Below are 17,160 nucleotides of genomic sequence, written 5' to 3'. Positions count from 1 at the left end.
CGCTTCACCTTTCGTCGAACAACTGCTTTTTCTCACTGAGCACATGTGGGCGCTCTGTTATTACAACTCCGTCGCAATCGGCTTTTTCTACGGCCTCTTCGGTCCATATATATCCGTGTTTGGCAATAATGTCGCTGACGTCACTGACTTCGCCACTGGAAGCCCGCACGACGCAGGCCGGTGACCTCCCTGACTATATTGAAGAACCCTGTTGGCGGGACTGCAGCACGAAATAATGAAAGCTGCGGCGTTCGCGTGTGATGAAAACAGGTTTTCTCCCCGGCACGAAACCACAGCGTTATTTCGTGACTGTGGCGTGGGCGGTATACTTTTTTGAGGCGAGTTCCTGTTTCACAATAAAGAACGAATCAGCGTGGGCATGACCTATGGGATGGCGCATTAGAAGCACCGCAGAAGTTGGTTTTTCGACGGCGCATTTAGGTTTGCCAACGATAACTAGCGCGTTTAGTTTGTAGTGAAATGAACTGCGGACCCAGAGCTAGGAGCCAATAGCAGCCACGGGTCGATGCTGGTGCAGCGATGCTGTAAGGAAAGAGACACTGTTCAACGACTCAAGGTCGATGCTTACTCGGCGACCCGAAATAAACGCGCTGTTGACATTCGAGAGCGCGAGACGTTTTGTTTTATGCCCCTTGATAACATTGTTGAAGACGGTTAAAATAATAAGTACTATGTACGTCTTCCAGTGACGCATCTTGATGTCGCAGAATAGAAGGCGAAAAGGCCACCGCAGGGCAAAAAAATGGCTGCGTATCTGCTCCTTTCGTCGCAAATGCCGACAAAAGACTACGGTCTTTGTCGACATTGCCAAGTAAATACCTCCCTTCGCTTTTCCGCTAACCTCTCGTGTTGTCCCTCTTGCGTCGTGTTCCTCCCAAGGGAAACACGCTAAAGGTTTGCTCAAGTCAATTTAAATGTAGCGCTTTCCACTGCATCATACCGGGTGCCTCTATGCCAGCGCTGCCGTACGGTGGAGACGCGTGTGAATCTAGGCGCCCTACTTTAGCGTTTATAGAACCGCGTTGCCCTAGTCTACGTGCGTTCCAAGCAAAACGTGGAACCTACCTAGTGGAACCTTTCGTAACTGTTGCCGCTTGAATTCTTAAAATGCCGCCAGAAGCCGTAGTGGCGCGGGCAACAGCAGGCGACAGTGTGAATTTTTTTCCTGCAGTAGATGTTAAATTTCATTTCGCAAAAATTAGGCATCTATGATTTTTTATATAAACGAACACTCTAAATATCCCTTGTGTATTATTTTCTATCTTATATATGCGTAATGTTTTGTTCTTGTTCAAGAATGTCGGCAAGTATGAACATATAAACCGGACTTAGACGTTCAGATTTGGCTGTGAGTATATAAGACTATTGCGCAGCTTTCGTTTTACTTTGGCCGGGTGGCTGAATCGAGTCAGACAGACAGACAGACAGACAGACAAACAGGCATACGGACAGACCAAAACTTCCGGGTTTAAGTAGCCGAGAAAGACTATCGTCTTTAAAAAACGGTCGAAATAATTATTAGTTGGGACTAGAGACCGGAACTCTAGGCAACATGCGTACTTTGTTTCTTTTATTGATTTCATTTCTACATACTGCAGCCCCCACTTGGGGCTATTGCAGGAGTGAGTATTCAACAGAACAAATAAAAATAGCAACTAAACGTTGCAACAGAGCAACGGAGCAATGCAACAAAAGCACAATCAAGATCAGAAATGGCAAGAACAAATTTTTCGCGTGTAAGGGAACGAGTGTTACCAGGCAGTCCGTTTCAGTGTTGAGAAGCTAACGGGAAAAAAACTAAATTTGGATGTGTTGGTTCTCCAGTGGTATGGCTTGATATTAAGATGGGGATTGGTTCTAGTAATGGACGGTGAGGCAACTGAGATGTATGCAATGTCAGACAGGCGATACGCTGAATGAATAAAATAATGAAGCAGTTTCATCGAATCATTCAGTCGGCGCATGCGCAGTGTGGTAAGTTCCAGGGAGGGTAGGGCAGGGGAAGGCGAGAAGTAGCGGTCATAACGACTGCAAATCGATCTAATACCCGTGCCACACGTACACGAAGAATGACATTAACTCTTTAATGCCTTAAGCTCTAATGCCATTAATTTGGTGCCACACGCAAAAATCTAATGCCATTCACTCTAATGTCATTTTCGGGTTAAGCAGTTCCGCAGAACTCATTCGCCTTCATGAACGCCTTAAATCTGCCTACTCTCGAACGCAATGAGCACCACATGAAACCAAGGAAACTCTCAGCACCAGAGTGTTGCCACGGAAACGCAGCTGAACTTCGAAATAAGGCTATTTTTTGTGCACTCTTGGTGGCCAATTTCTGAAGAAGACGAAGTTCATTAAAACAGCGGCAAAAGGCTAAACATCGTGTTACTCGTAGCGTTGAATTTTTCGGATTGGGCTACCGTTGGCAGGCGACGGCAGACGCTGAAGCCACTTTTAGAAACGGCTCACACCATATTTTAGAAAACACCATTCCCATAACGTTTCCTTTCACAAAAAAAAAAAACATTTTTAACCCTTGTAAGACGTTTTTCTCGGCGTTAAAAGCATTTCCCTTTTTGGTCATTAACACCGTCATGCCTAACACATTTAATGCCTTTGCGGTTTCGCGTGTAGCACGGCCCGCCCAAATAATGTCATGCGGTATCTTAAGGCCTTCAACACTTGCTGTCATTTTTCGTGTACGTGTGGCACGGGTATAACAGCTTTTTTTTTAATGGCCTCAATTTTGTCCATTTCGCCCTGCTCGTGAGGGTTGCATAAGGGGCATGCGCAGTCGAGCACAGGCAGTAACAGTTTTACGTGAGTAATTTAGTGCTTTTTTGGGATTAGGACAGCGTTCGTCTTAAACACCCCAATTTTTTTAAAAGATTTCATGCAGATAAGGTGCATGTGTTGAGACCAAGATAGATGGCTGGAAAGGATAACACCAAGATATTTGCATTCTGTTATTTTTAGGGTGGGTCCGCTAAAAGAATACGGGAAGCAGGAAGGGGACTTGCTACTTGTGAAAGACATAAGCACAGATTTGTTAAAAGGAATACTGATTTGCCAGGTTGCACAGCAGTCAACAAAAATGTGCAGAAATTCAGAATCTACTAATTCTGAAATCTACTAATGCGTAGCATTGTTAGGCTGCTTGTCTTGAGTGCGAGTTTTTTCCAGCCATTTTTTTGGTTTTTCTAAATTCTGTCCGACCTATTAACTCCATTTACGTTATTATAACGATTACATTTGGAACTTTTTCGAAATCTGCATTGTTGTGGAAATGTAGGAAGTTACACGTTCTTCATTTTCCGTAATTTTTTAAACCTTTTCTTATTTTTTAGTTTATCAAAATTTCCATGGACCAATTATCTCCATTTACGCTATTGTAACGATTACAGGTGGAAGTTTCCCAAAATCTACATTATTTTGGAAATGCCATGCATTGTACGTTTTACCATTTTTCCGTAATTTTTAAAGTTCTTATTTTTTAGTTTTTTTCTAATTTAGACCGACAAATTATCTCCATTTACGTTATTTAGCAATTACATTTGGAAACGTTCGCGAAATCTGCATTGTCGTGGAAATGCAGGGCGTTACACGGTTCACCATTTTCCGTAATTATCTTGTTTTTCTTATTTTTATTTTCTTCAAAATTTTGTTCTACCAATTATCTCCATTTGCATTATTATAACGATTTCAGGTGGAACTGTCGCGAAATCTCTATTATTCTGAAAATACAGGGCGTTGCACTTTTTGCCATTTTCTGTAGTTTTTATATTTTTCCTAGTTTTTTAGTTTTTCAAAATTTCGTGCGACCACTTATCTCCATTTACCCCATTATAGGGATTACAGGTGGAACTTCCACGATATCTGCATTTTTGTGGAAATTCAGGGCGTTACACGGTCCAATGCTACGCATCAAAAGCGTCGCAGTCGAAACTATTGTACATGGCGTTACACTCAATGTGACTTGGCATATATTCGTGTGTTTATTTAACACTTTCAGCAGAAAGCAATGTGCAGCTAAGAACTTAGGCGCCACTTTGACTCAGAATGCGGAGCTCATTTTGAATGTCCCAGGCAAGTTGGCCATCCCCATCCCCGAAAGAGCGGTTGCTTACAGAGCCAATCCAAAGCTTAGGTCAGCCTCGGACGTTTCCTGTGCTAAAAAAACTGTTAGATGTTCTCAGCGGCAAACGTTCGGACACCCCAGATGTAAACAAATCATGGAGCGTTCCAAAATACAAGCACGCCCCGCCAGCTTTAGGAGACGCTGAGCGTTGTTTTTTCGCACACGAATATTGACTGACATAAGGTACACCTTGCAGGAGTAAGACACTGAGATTGGGATCACTTCTGATGGCTATTAAGGCTTTCTTTTAGTGTCGAACCATCCTCAATCTTACGCAAATTTGTTAAAATAGCGACACATGTAGGGCCTATTTTCACCGGGAAAATAAAATAATTTCCCACATCCTAACATTTGTCCGCAACTCAAAATTTTTTCCTAAAATACGGTGTGGAAATGAACACGAATTGAGCATATATATACCGTAACGATACTGTCTCGCGCCTATGTATGAATAAATGACTCTTTTAGGAGCCTATTATAGGCGTTCAAAACATCGATTTTGCGTGCTAAAATTTTCAGTCTCTAGATACGATTTTTTAGTTGGGTAAGACCAATGATGTCCAACCTTGCTCTATGCAAATAATTTTTTGGCATGTCCTAAGTTGGCAGAGCACGCTTCATTTCATTTAAAGAATGGGAGTCAAAACAGGTTTGGTTTAAATAGATGTCTTCATCGAATACGCGTGCACGCATAGAAGTCTTCGATGCTGTTATTGTGAACTCAAGATGCAAGTGCAGCGCAGTTACGCTGTGTCAAAAACAACGTAAAGCATTGAATGCAATGTATGCACCAGATTTGAACCCCAACGGCAAACAGCTTGGTCAGGGTGCTTTTCGTCGCATTTGTCAGCCATCTCGACACAAAACCAAATACGAGCACGCCAAAGTGCTCTTACGACGCAGCGATAGCGAGAGAATCACTGTCAAATTGCCGAACGTGTCCCGTTAATATTTTCGCCATCCTTTTCCTTTCGCGCCTCTTAAGGCAAAAGCCGTGGTGTCTCATCAAACGGGAAAAGTGGACGCAGTTGTCGGCGTCGACCCGAACGGAACTAAAATGGCCGCCACTGCAAAGAAAAAATCCCGAGCCATCTCCACTAACGGGAATACTGGAGAAGTGCGAATCATGCAGTGCATAAGAGTGTTCCAGCGCCTGGGCGTTTTTGCCCACGGAGATGAAAGCTTTGAGGGGTTGTGGTACAGTTAAACCTCGATATAACGAAGTTGACAAAAATTCTCGTTACATCCAGGTTTTCGTTACATTCAGGTTTCGAGTTAGGGCCTGCGTGAATGGAGCAGAAGCGAAACCAGACTTCTAGCCATCAGTGACGGTGAACCCACCATTCAAGGATTTATTTCACAAAGAAAAACTGCATGACTTGCGCATGGTTTCGCACGAGTCTAATCACTACACGGCCCGCCAAACGAGCAAGGTCACTCCCACCGTATCCACAAACGAAACTCAAGTTCCACCGTATCCACAACGAAACGAAACTTTTGCATTTTACACTTTTCGGTGCCGTAACACGTTTGAAGGACCAAACGCATGCTGAAAGGGCGCCTTTTTGCGAACTTGAGATTCTTTTACGCACTCAAGAGAACTGAGAGGTTGCTAGCTGGGACACTTCACCGGGCGGAGACGTTCTTCTTTCTCGCCAGCGGAGACGGCATTCAAAACTTCGAGCTTGTTTTGACAACACAAAAATTTTCGTTTTCTGGCAGCAGAACCGACACTACAGTTAGCAGCGGCGACGCGCAACTACACGCCGACAGGCAGGCCTATAGCACGTAACCAACACCGCACTTACACATAAAAATGCAGAGTAGTTTGCGGTGCAGGCAAATTTCGCTAAATTATGAAATTTCTTTAGGCTATTCTTCAAAGAAATGGCAAAAAACAGTGACTCACCAACGTAGCGACTTCTTTACGTCAACTTTAACCATCCCGACGCCTTCGTTACATACAGGTTGCAAACACATGGGCTTCAATAAGGGTGGCAATGTGGAATTGAAAATCTTCATTAAATGCGGGAATTCGTTATATAAAGGTTCGTTATATCCAGGTTTAACTGTATACAGCTTTCCTCTAAAACTCTCTTGTCCGTGAAGCACGAAGCCTTCTAGCGCGATGCGTTGGAAAACGAGTGTGCCGGTGTTTTAGTTCCGTGACCACGGCTACGACGAACGACGACGACGACCGGAGACGCCGGCAGCTCGAGCAACTAAGTGGCTTCGCCCCTGAAAATAAATTGGGATTGTCAGGTATTTGAGAACAGGCGCGCGCGGAGGAGAGCTCTGACTGTGGGGAAGCTGCCGCGTGAAAAGACGAAGAAAGGGACGCAAACACGGTGCAGCGGCAAAGAAGTCTGATAATCGCCAAGTTTTCGTCCTCAAACAACATCAGCAGACTTAAGTGCCCGAGGATCTTTTTTTCTTCTTACTTCTACGGTTACTATGACTCGGCCTATGGCCCTTTCAGTTTTCAGGTTTTTATTAAAAAATATTTGCATACAACAAAAGATAAATCGGAATTGTTATTACAGAAGGAGGTCCCAGAGGTTACACTGCCGAGGGGACCTCCTGTGCTGAGTACGAAAGAAACGCACACACAGGCAGGTAGAGCGTTACAGAGATCACTGAAGTGATATTTGGCAAGGAATAAAAGCATAATATCAGTAGAATATAATTAAACAGAGATATATGCAACGTACGGGTTAGGCAAAACAAAACAAGGTTAATTGTAAATAATGGTAATTGATTAACAGCAAACTATTGACCACATGTGAGTTTTCAAGGATTTATGAAATAAGCGTTCAGAGTTGATGAATTTGATGTTTGTGGGCAACAAATTCCAAAGAAATATTCTTGAAAAGAGGACTGTTTGTTTCCCGTAATTAGTGCGCACTTTTGGTAGTAGTGTATACGCCTCGAGCGCGGCCTGTAGGGGCGCCACTGAAATCCCCCTAGCGGCCCGTTTCGAAAGCAGCCGCGGGAGTCCGCGTCCCGCTCCCCAGTGTCGCCGCTGCTTTTCGTTCACGACCGAGATTTACCGTTTGCGGGCGTTTGAAATCCATGTTTATGTGGAGAAGTCTTTCTGTTCGCAAATGAGGTGTGTTTACGAGAGTGTAAATGTTTCTGACGCGATCTTAGTGTGGTATATTCCGTCTGTATAAGCGCCAGGCGTGTGTCACAGGTCAGCGTCGCGCAACCGGCGTATGATGGAGACGATTGTAGTTACACTAACCTGAATTTGCTAACAGTTTCTCCGTAACCACCGGTTCCTCAGATGTTCATTCTACGGCTATACTACGATTTCAGTCGGTTTTGTGCGCTTACATAATCAGCGGAGCACTCATACCTGACAGCACGCCAGTTACGTTTGCCAATATACCTCCGATATTGATCACCACCATTTACAAGCTGGTCTGTGTTAATTTCGGGAATATTCAACAAAAGCACCATAGACAATGCATAGTTATACTCGGGGATCAGCACACGACAGAGTCGTCTTGTCGTGAGGTGAGCGCCCGCAAACATTCATCTGCTAGCAGCGCGGAGACGGGCTTAAAATATAATCCTCGTCCGCGACTAAATGCTTCTTCGAAATATCGTCATATGGCACAGGGAGCGTGCAGAATGAAGCAGAAACTGAAATCAGAGGACCTTATCACATACCACACTCTTTTAACGACACCTTTCATCGCTTGTTGAACAGCCTACCCTGTATACTTCCAAAAATGAGTCCGCCGTACGATCAGCTGTTCGTTGCAGTATAAAAACAAGGAAAGTGAACGCGAGATTTGTGTGTGTGATTATTAAAACGTAGTTTCTTGATTTCGCTCCGCATTTGTACACAGCGTCCCCCTCCCCTCCCCCCCCCTCCCCCGATTTCTCGCGAAATAGCAGTGCATTTCGCGTATAGTTGGTATAGGGAACCCTACCTGGCTTAAGTTTAGGCAAACGTCTTTAGCATGTCAGAAGCTGCACTGTTTTTTTTTTTTTTCATTTCCGTTAGAGCTATTATGTTTCTTAATTCCGCACTTGCACAGCATTCATTTTTCCGTGGTTTCATTAACTTGCCTTGGTTCTTGCTATATGGCGTGTGTGGGCAGATATTTAACGACGCACAGGCTTGGAATATACTTAACCTTTTCGCATGGTTTATATTCTTATAAAAGGCATCAGTTATTGTCCGGGAATGGGTAATCACATCCCCGAAACATATTTTTCTGCGACGTATATATTCGAAACGAAGCCGCATTCGTTGTCCACGCTGTAAAATGAAGTCAACCGCTCATTGTGCCAGTATCAGGTCTAAACGAGGCGGTAGTGGAATTCATTTGTGCCTGATGTTTTGGAGGTGACAGGGGTGATATGTTGCTACCGTCGCCGACGCCCGGAAGAGCGGCGACGAAGCGCGCAGAACCACGTCCGCGGGTAGCTCTTGCAGGCGATCGCGTACTCTAAGAAGACCCAGCTGCTTTTTAAAAGACCTAAACGTACTCTTTGTCTAAAGACGTCACCATAACAAATTTTTTTTAGGGCGAAGAAAGGCGAAAATAAGCGAAACAGAACTAAAACACTGCACGAGCCCCTATCAGCCACGCAGCGCAAATCCCGTCAACGCCGCGGAGAAACGGCGGCAGGCGGCGCAGCGATCGCGAAGCTCGAGGCGTATTGTTTTGTTCCACGAATCTGGGATTATTGGGGTTTAGTAATTGTGGGGTAGAAATATTATTAACGACAGTACCTTTATTTCGAATTCGATGAATTAGAAGGCAGAACTTTAGTTGTAGTAAGTGTGTGAGCGGAAGAATTTTCAGATTCCAGTAGGGCAGATGCCAAGGCAGGATTAAATGTAATCAGGCGTGCTGCTTGGTTTTGAGGGTGTTCAAGGTGAGAAATGTGAGTTTCGTACGTGTTTCCCCAGGAAGATAGGCAGTATGTCAGGTAGCTTTGTATGAAAGCGTAACACAGTGACAGAATAACATGCTGCTGAAAATAATGGCGAGATTTGATTAGTGGCCGTGTCTAGAGTGCCGTCCGACGGTATTATAAGCACTCCACTATATCGACGTCCACCGGCGTTTTGTGGTAAAATTGCCGCGCCTGGCAGTACACCGCTCCAGATAACGTAAAGCTGGGCAACCTAACCTAAACATAACATAAGATAACCTAACGCACGCAAAGAAATCATTTAAAACACCAAAACTAACCTAAGGCATAAAAATAACACTTCAATGAAACAATGAAAAAAAAAACAAAAAAAACATCCGAGGGAAGCCCGTCTCGAACCACCGACTTTGGGATGGAGAAGCTAAGACGGATCCTCTACACTACGGCGACAAACTCCTCGACCGGTGCTAGCCTAGTGTTAAATATTCGAGTGTCGTCGGACGGCACTGTAGCCATGCCTGCATCGATCAGCTAGAGTGCCGTCGGAAGGCACTCTAGACAATGCGTTGATTAATACACGTATACCAAAACCATTTTTTAACAAGGGCCATCGCATGTTTGTGAAATTTTAGGTGAGAGTCAAGCACAACGCCTTCAAACGGGGCGTATTTTACGAATATATCACGTGGTTATCTAGAATGATGCTCAGAACTAAAAAGGTTTGCTTATGGTGGGCATGAAAAAACCATGAAGCATGTTTTTATGGCGTTTATGTGCAGCGCATTATCGTTATATCATGAGGCAATGTTCACTAGGTCCTCGTTAAGTCGCGCCGTAAAGTTGGTAAGATTCTTATCACCAGCAAATATAGCCGTATGTTCAGCGTAAAGAATGCAATCAGAACTCTCAAGGCAACTGGGTAAGTCATTAATATACGAGAGAAAATGAAGCGGCCCTAAGATGGATCCCTGCGGAACACCTTGATCAATGGTTATTTGCTGTAATACGGCATTTGCAAATTGAACAACCTGAGTGCGGTCACCCAGATAACTTTTTAGTAAGGTTAGAGCCGGTCCCCATACACCAAATGATTCTAATTTCGAAAAAAAAGGATAGTGTGGTTAAATGTATCAAATGCCTTAGTAAAGTCGATAAATATTGCCGCGGCCCAGCAACCATTGTCAATAAAAATGTTTTTTTCTCCATTTTATGGCAACAGCAAACTCGCCTAACCATCACTTCTGGAATTAGCATGCTCACATTGCTCTTGCAGGCCTCAGTAAAGGTCTCTGATACCCGCCTTGAAGTCGAGGGCCACAAGGCATTTACTAGTACCACCTTGAGTTTTCTAGGGTCATCCAGCTGTCGTGGTGTTGGGAATGCGGGCTCGTCTCCCATTCTCTTGTCCCCACGTTTCAATCCTTACAAGATCAAAAAATTGACCCAATTTTCCTTCCAGCCCAGGTTAACACCTGTATACCATGGCCTCTTATTCGTACGTTGAGCCATCCGCCGTTCTTTGTGCCGTCTCTTCGCCTCGACGATGGAGTTGCGACCTAACGAGTGAACTAACGATTTGGCATAATACAGCCGAAAGCCAATACTTCCTCGCGGAGGTAAAACGAAATAATTGTTGCTACTACGCATACGTCAATGGTGATGTAGCCCGTAAATCAGAAATATCCGAAAATAAGATTACAGGGATCATTCGTGATTTCTGAAGCATTTTTGGTGATGACAGCAATGGTTCACGTTTAATCCGCCAGTGTAAGAATCACTCAACGTGAGAAGATCGCAGGATTTTTCTCAGTGGTTTTCGGGGCCATGCCTAACCGTCCACGCCGACCGCGGGGACTTTAACGTTGGCAGTTTTGACATTCTAACCTGTGGACACCGATAGGAATAGGTCGGCGAATGGTGTGTATCTACCTTTGCCCAAGTGTTCTGCGAGCTGGGAAAGTTGTCAAGGCGCGCGCCTGGTGTCTTCATTGGTGTTTTATTTCTGCATCACGAAGCATGGTCTAGGTCGCCGCGTCCGTACACGACAGACCGACGGCTGCCGGAGAGGTTTCAACTTTAATGAAGGACGGGTCAAGGAGAGGTACTTTTATGCATATCTTCGTTGACACCTGTTCATGTTACATGCATTGTGCGTCAAAACCGACTGAAGAACTTATTTTCTACTCGGACAGCGCGCCCACGTCAGGGCATGACGCCATTCTCGCAGCTTGGCCTGAATCACCAAGCGTCTCTATCCCGATGCACTGATTGATAGAGAGAGGGATAATGACCTTATTTCTAGCAACTGGGAATTGGGGGAGATAGGTATTGCCTCGGCGACCGCTTCGACGAGCCGGGAGGCACCATACGGGTCGAGGTTCCTGATCCGCCAGGTCTGAGCTCCCCAAGGCCTTGTCCCGGTAGGGCAGGTGTCTGGGGCGAGAGGGGGGGGGGGGTAGTAAGCAGAGGTGTCGTTGGGACACCGGCAGCACAGAATGAAAACCAGTATCTCAAGTGGAGCAGTAAAAACAGCATGAGGTTGGGGACTTGTGTGGGTGCTTGTGTGTGAGCGTGGTTCTGTGGGGAAAAGAGTGAGTTTGTAGGAGGCGCCACATTTGGGTGCCCTAGCGACAGTGAGGGGAAGGGCATCACGTGTCGCGCGTGCATGTCCTGACGCCTGCGCCCAATTCTTGCGCGCAGGTCTTCCCCTGGTGCTGCTGCTGCTGTCCCTGCTCCCTGTAGCGGTGGTGCTGCGGCACGCGGGCACGTCGTGCGCCTCTGCTCGCGAGGGCGTTCTTTGCGAGGACGACAAGCGCTTCGTGTCGGCCATGGACACCTACTGGCTACACGACACCGAGTTCAACTTCCACGTGGCCTACAGCGTGCTCTTCCTTGAACCAGGCCTCACGGCGCCGCTGCTGGGCCAGCTCATCGTCGAGCGGATCCTCGACAAGACCAACGACGAAGGCAAACGCATCTTCCGAAGGTACGTCCTCATGACGAGGATGACTAGCGCCGAACGGCGTGCACGCGTCGCTGTGGGAACACATGGAAGAGGGGTTGAAGGGCATATTGTCAGCCGTCGTGATTACCCCGGTTGCTTCGTAAACAGCAAGCTAGCAGCTAGACGGCAGGTCACTTTAACAATTTGTACTTTATGTTGTATGAATTCGAAGTATGTATCTGTTGGGGATATGATGCCAGCGTAACATAATAACGTGTATGTTGCGTAGAAGTCTTCCTAGCTCAAACTGCGTAAAAAAGAAAGAATTGAGCTAGGCTTATCTGATGCGGAGGGCGGGTTAGACCACCAGTATAATGAGTGGCTAGGCATGGGACCGGGCATAATCTTGACTGTAGAGCTCTGTGGTCTCGGACAGCGTGGGATCAGATAAGATCACTGGTGAATGAGATGAGAAAATTTCTGGAGAAAGAGTGAAGTCGATTGAAACGGGATAGGAGCGGTTTAAAGTGTATGCGAGAGGCCTTCGTGTTACAATGCGCGTCAGGCAAGTGATTATAATGATGACGATGACGCTGACGCAAAGCTCGAAGAAAGATAAGGAGGACCTCACAAGCGCAAATATGTGGCCTTAGGCGATTGTATGCAGTCTAGGCAGAGAAAGCCTTATATTGGAAGAAGTCATTAAAGTAACAAAACAAGTGGTGTGCACCAGTATTCGAATGTCATAGGTATAGGCGGCAAGCCTCAAAGGAAATTTCTTGCGCAGAGGCACACCTTACACCTGCTAACCAGCTTGTTTATGTTATGTACATGTATTTATATTGAGGGCCGAGAACTGCAACCAAGAAATCTATAATGAGATCTCATTGCGGAAGGATTGTGTACAAACGGAAAACGGTTCAACGCAGCGCTGTTGTTGAGGAAAAGTACAAGTTCGTTTGTTTGTCTTAAGGCGTCACGAAACATTAATAATAGTCTGCAGTTCCAGGGTCCCGTACTTACTCTCCGTTTCCTATCTCGTTTAAAACAGGCTTGATGAATTGCACTCAGGGTTAATAGATAATGCGTGGCTCTACTTGGCGTTCCTCTACAGACGATACTTACAAACCTGGACGTATTAAACCGTGATGACGCAAGCTTGGTTCAGACTGAATAGTCGTGCAGGGCTCTGTATGCTGCCCACCGCTATCTCGTTGAAAACAGCCTTGACGGCTTAGTACCTACTAAGCAGATAGCGCTCAACTCGGCACTAACTGCATGCTTGTAGGGACAAAGCTCTCAGTCTCGCTCATATTAAGCGCCCAAGGCGGAGACTGGTTGGCGACGTAGTGACGTGCACTAAATGAGCGTACCATAAAGCTTCGAATTCCCTTGTTTGTGGTGACATTCGCTTAGCTACAGACGAATGTAGAAAGAAAGGCAAGTAATCCGGAAAGTTACGCGTGGCTTTCGTTGTTTCCGCTCCACCATTTCGCAGTACTCTGCTCTGAACGATGCACTTTCGTTACCGCAAAGTAATCTGCAACCTTTGCAAGCCTCGGCCTGTTCATCAGAGCGGGCCCATTTATCAAAGAGGGGAAACAGGGGGTGAGGTTGGGCTGTGCGCATGCGCAGTCTCCCTCGTATATCCACGAGCCCAAGCGCCTTAATTCGATTTGTGCTTGGAGACAAACGTTTACGGCTGTCTTGGCGATTGCAACCGTCGCACTTGCAAAGGGCGCACAGAGCCCTGGAAGCTAAAACATTGGCCTCGATGTAGGCTCGCTCGCATTGCGGAATACGCCGGCTGTTTTCAAGACACTGGTGCGACGTTTGGAAGCTATTATTATACAAGTGGCTGGTGGAAGGCCTCGATGTGCATAATAAATTTTATAGCGATTACGAGACGTAATGCCGGCTGGCAGCGGAAGCTGTGGCTGTTTATTAAATGTATAGTTGCTCCATCAGAATACGATGAAGACGGCAGTGGCGACGACGCCGAAGCTGGGTGGGACACTTTGCCTGGCTTGGTCTCACCTATGGCAACCTTGCATATTCTGTAAATAGATCACTCATCATTCTTAACCATCGCTCGCCTCATCTATTCTGCCGCTACGTAGCTATAGTAAGGATGAGACGCTGCTGTGCCAAATATACAATTCATTTAGACGCTGTAGGGTGAAAGAGAAAGTACTTGGTACAGCCCAATGTCTGAAGCACTCTCCGTGAATTCAGCGCGAAAAGGAAAATATTGCAGACCCACTTCCATATAACCAATTATTTTATTGACTAAATAAATAAATAAATAAATAAATAAATAAATAAATAAATAAATAAATAAATAAATAAATAAATAAATAAATAAATAAATAAATAAATAAATAAATAAATAAATAAATAAATAAATAAATAAATAAATAAATAAATAAATAAATAAATAAATAAATAAATAAATAAATAAATAAATAAATAAATAAATAAATAAATAAATAAATAAATAAATAAATAAATAAATAAATAAATAAATAAATAAATAAATAAATAAATAAATAAATAAATAAATAAATAAATAAATAAATAAATAAATAAATAAATAAATAAATAAATAAATAAATAAATAAATAAATAAATAAATAAATAAATAAATAAATAAATAAATAAATAAATAAATAAATAAATAAATAAATAAATAAATAAATAAATAAATAAATAAATAAATAAATAAATAAATAAATAAATAAATAAATAAATAAATAAATAAATAAATAAATAAATAAATAAATAAATAAATAAATAAATAAATAAATAAATAAATAAATAAATAAATAAATAAATAAATAAATAAATAAATAAATAAATAAATAAATAAATAAAAATACCAATTCAACGAAACAAGGAGATGGAAACGCAAAAAAAGATACCGCGACAGTTCTTCTGATCATGACCGCACTGCCATTATATGCTTACAAACCGTCAAGATAGGCAATATCTTTTGTCGCAAACACGACGAAGGGAGAAAGAGAGAATAAACGTTGTTGAACAAAACGGAGGGCAAGATTACACAGTTTTCCTCAGTGGAGAGTCTGCGCCGATGAATTTTTCGTCTGTCAACTGATCCGTATATCATCAAGCAGGCCACGCTCAAGTGGGCTATCTTCGCGAACTCCAAGGCAGCACTTCAATGCCTTGCGTCATTCCCAAAAGACCAGCTTTTGTTTTGCATACATGCACTGCGCATCTTTAAGCTCTGCAAGCACACCATCACATAGCAGTCCAGTGGCTTCCTGCCCACTGCGGGACAACTGGCCATGCAAAGCCAGAAATCGCTGCATCCATCGAGCACCAGAAATACTGCCACCATTTTCCAGGGAAGATGCTTCTGTCCCTGGCATGGAACACGCAGCGTTCAACCTTGGCTGACGTGTCACATCATTATGCACCGCTACATCCTATCGATCCGCGCGGCAAACTCAAAATGCCGCATGAACTCTCCAATCGGGAAGAAGCAATTCTTCATCGCTTACGGCGGAATCTCCCCTTCATCATCCCATTGACCTCTGCTCTGCCCCTCGTCCCTCCTCTTTCATACAAAATGCAGTTTTTCCACAGAATACTTGCGCAGTGAGACGATGGTTGTTTCGTGGAGGCTGCCGCGGTTTTTGAAGTGTAATTTAGTACTGGGAAAGTCCTTTTCGTGATAGATTGGTTTTCTTCCTGCTCCTGTTAGGTGCTACTTGCTCTCTTATGTATTACTTCCCGTTTTACAGTGATGGCTGCAAACGGGACGTCAACATCCCAGAACTTCAGGTTGGTTTCGGGGTTTTAGACCGCTATCATTGTCGTTCCTTCCGCTAGATCGGCCAAGAAGTGAGATATAAGCATTCCTTGTCATTCGAGTCGTCACCGTGCTCTTTCTCTACAATTGGTCTTGACAAGCTACATTTGTAGGGTTACTGTTCCCAAAAGGCGACTATATGGTGTTGAGCGTGCTATTCGGAGCGGCGTTGAATTCATGATCATGGCACTTATGGTCATGGAACTCATGGCGTAGAGCTCGCGGCATGATCACTCGGAGTGGCATGGAACTTATGGTCATTGTCAAGGTCATGCTAGAATTGATCTCGAAGCTCACGGCGTAGAACTGACAGCATCAGTATTCGGGTGGCATGGAACTCATAATCATCGTCATGGTCAGGCAACTCACGTTTCTGTGACAGACGTCTTTTCTTTTGCAAACAATTGCTGGTGTATACCACGAAAATGAAAACGCCGGTATGAAATTGCGACTCCCTAACCCTACTTTCGCTCCATCTCATCTTACGCCATACCGTAAAGAAGGTTTAAATTCACCGTATCATTCCTTTTGCAAGCATGCTTTGAGTCGCATCATTCACTTTTGAAGCTGCTAACATAGTTAGCTATTGGGTTACCCTTTTAAGCTCATGTCAAAGCTCAACCAGACCATTGTTCAGCTCTTTACTAAAACAGTTCCTATAGACCGCATGACGGACTACTTCTTCAGGCACCACAAAGTTATCCTCCCTGTCAGATTAGTTTCATGGACAGGGTGATGCATTCTCTTGAAGGATTACTTCTTTCGGTCATCTCTCAACAAAGACTTCTAACGAGAGACAAAAGGAATTCAGAGGAGCAGTTGGGACGATGCGACAGATGAGGTGAAACCCTCGCCGCAGTGTCTAAAGGCGCGGAAGAAACAAGAGCTGACAGTCTGCCATTGTTGTGCCCATGGCGCCAGAAACCGGGCACCCGCATTGTACTTACGATCTCGCGCATTATCACTCTTTCTCGCTCCTTTGTTGCTGCTACTTCTGGTTCGGGTTTCCTTGCCCGATGTTTTTGTTGAGGAGAGTGGATTAGTCCCATTGTTCCCCCGCATCCCCGTGGCTGTGGCATTCTCGAGTATCGCCTTCTCCGAAGTTGCCGCTAAGTCTCCCTCGGTTCGGGTCGACTTTTTCTGGGTCTGCTTCATCGCTTTCTAAGCTCGTCTTCTTTCTTGGGGCCTTTGTTCCCAAGTGACCTATCACGGGAGATGACACTTCCAGCCATCCGCGGTGAAGAGGCGGGAACCGGGCTACGGTGACCGCCTGGAACTGGGGGTGCGGTGTTGTCTAATTTTAATTCTCGTCATTCCCGCTGC

General features: G+C 44.5%; 1 protein-coding gene across 3 annotated transcripts in view; it reads left to right on the top strand.

The window, feature by feature from the left end:
* LOC144141173 (putative diacylglycerol O-acyltransferase Mb3761c) overlaps positions 1–17,160 on the top strand; it is a 396,293-nt gene that overhangs the window by 296,955 nt on the left and 82,178 nt on the right. For all 3 annotated transcript variants that reach the window (XM_077672730.1, XM_077672728.1, XM_077672729.1), the window contains one exon: positions 11,759–12,044. In XM_077672730.1, coding sequence (XP_077528856.1) covers positions 11,759–12,044 — 286 coding nt within the window. The remainder of the gene's footprint in view (positions 1–11,758; positions 12,045–17,160) is intronic.

Source organism: Haemaphysalis longicornis, unplaced genomic scaffold (genome assembly GCF_048455015.1).
Source record: "Haemaphysalis longicornis isolate Haplotype H1 unplaced genomic scaffold, Haemaphysalis longicornis Haplotype H1 scaffold_6, whole genome shotgun sequence".
Classification (NCBI taxonomy): Eukaryota; Metazoa; Arthropoda; class Arachnida; order Ixodida; family Ixodidae; genus Haemaphysalis; species Haemaphysalis longicornis.
This window is presented reverse-complemented; position numbering and strand designations above follow the sequence as displayed.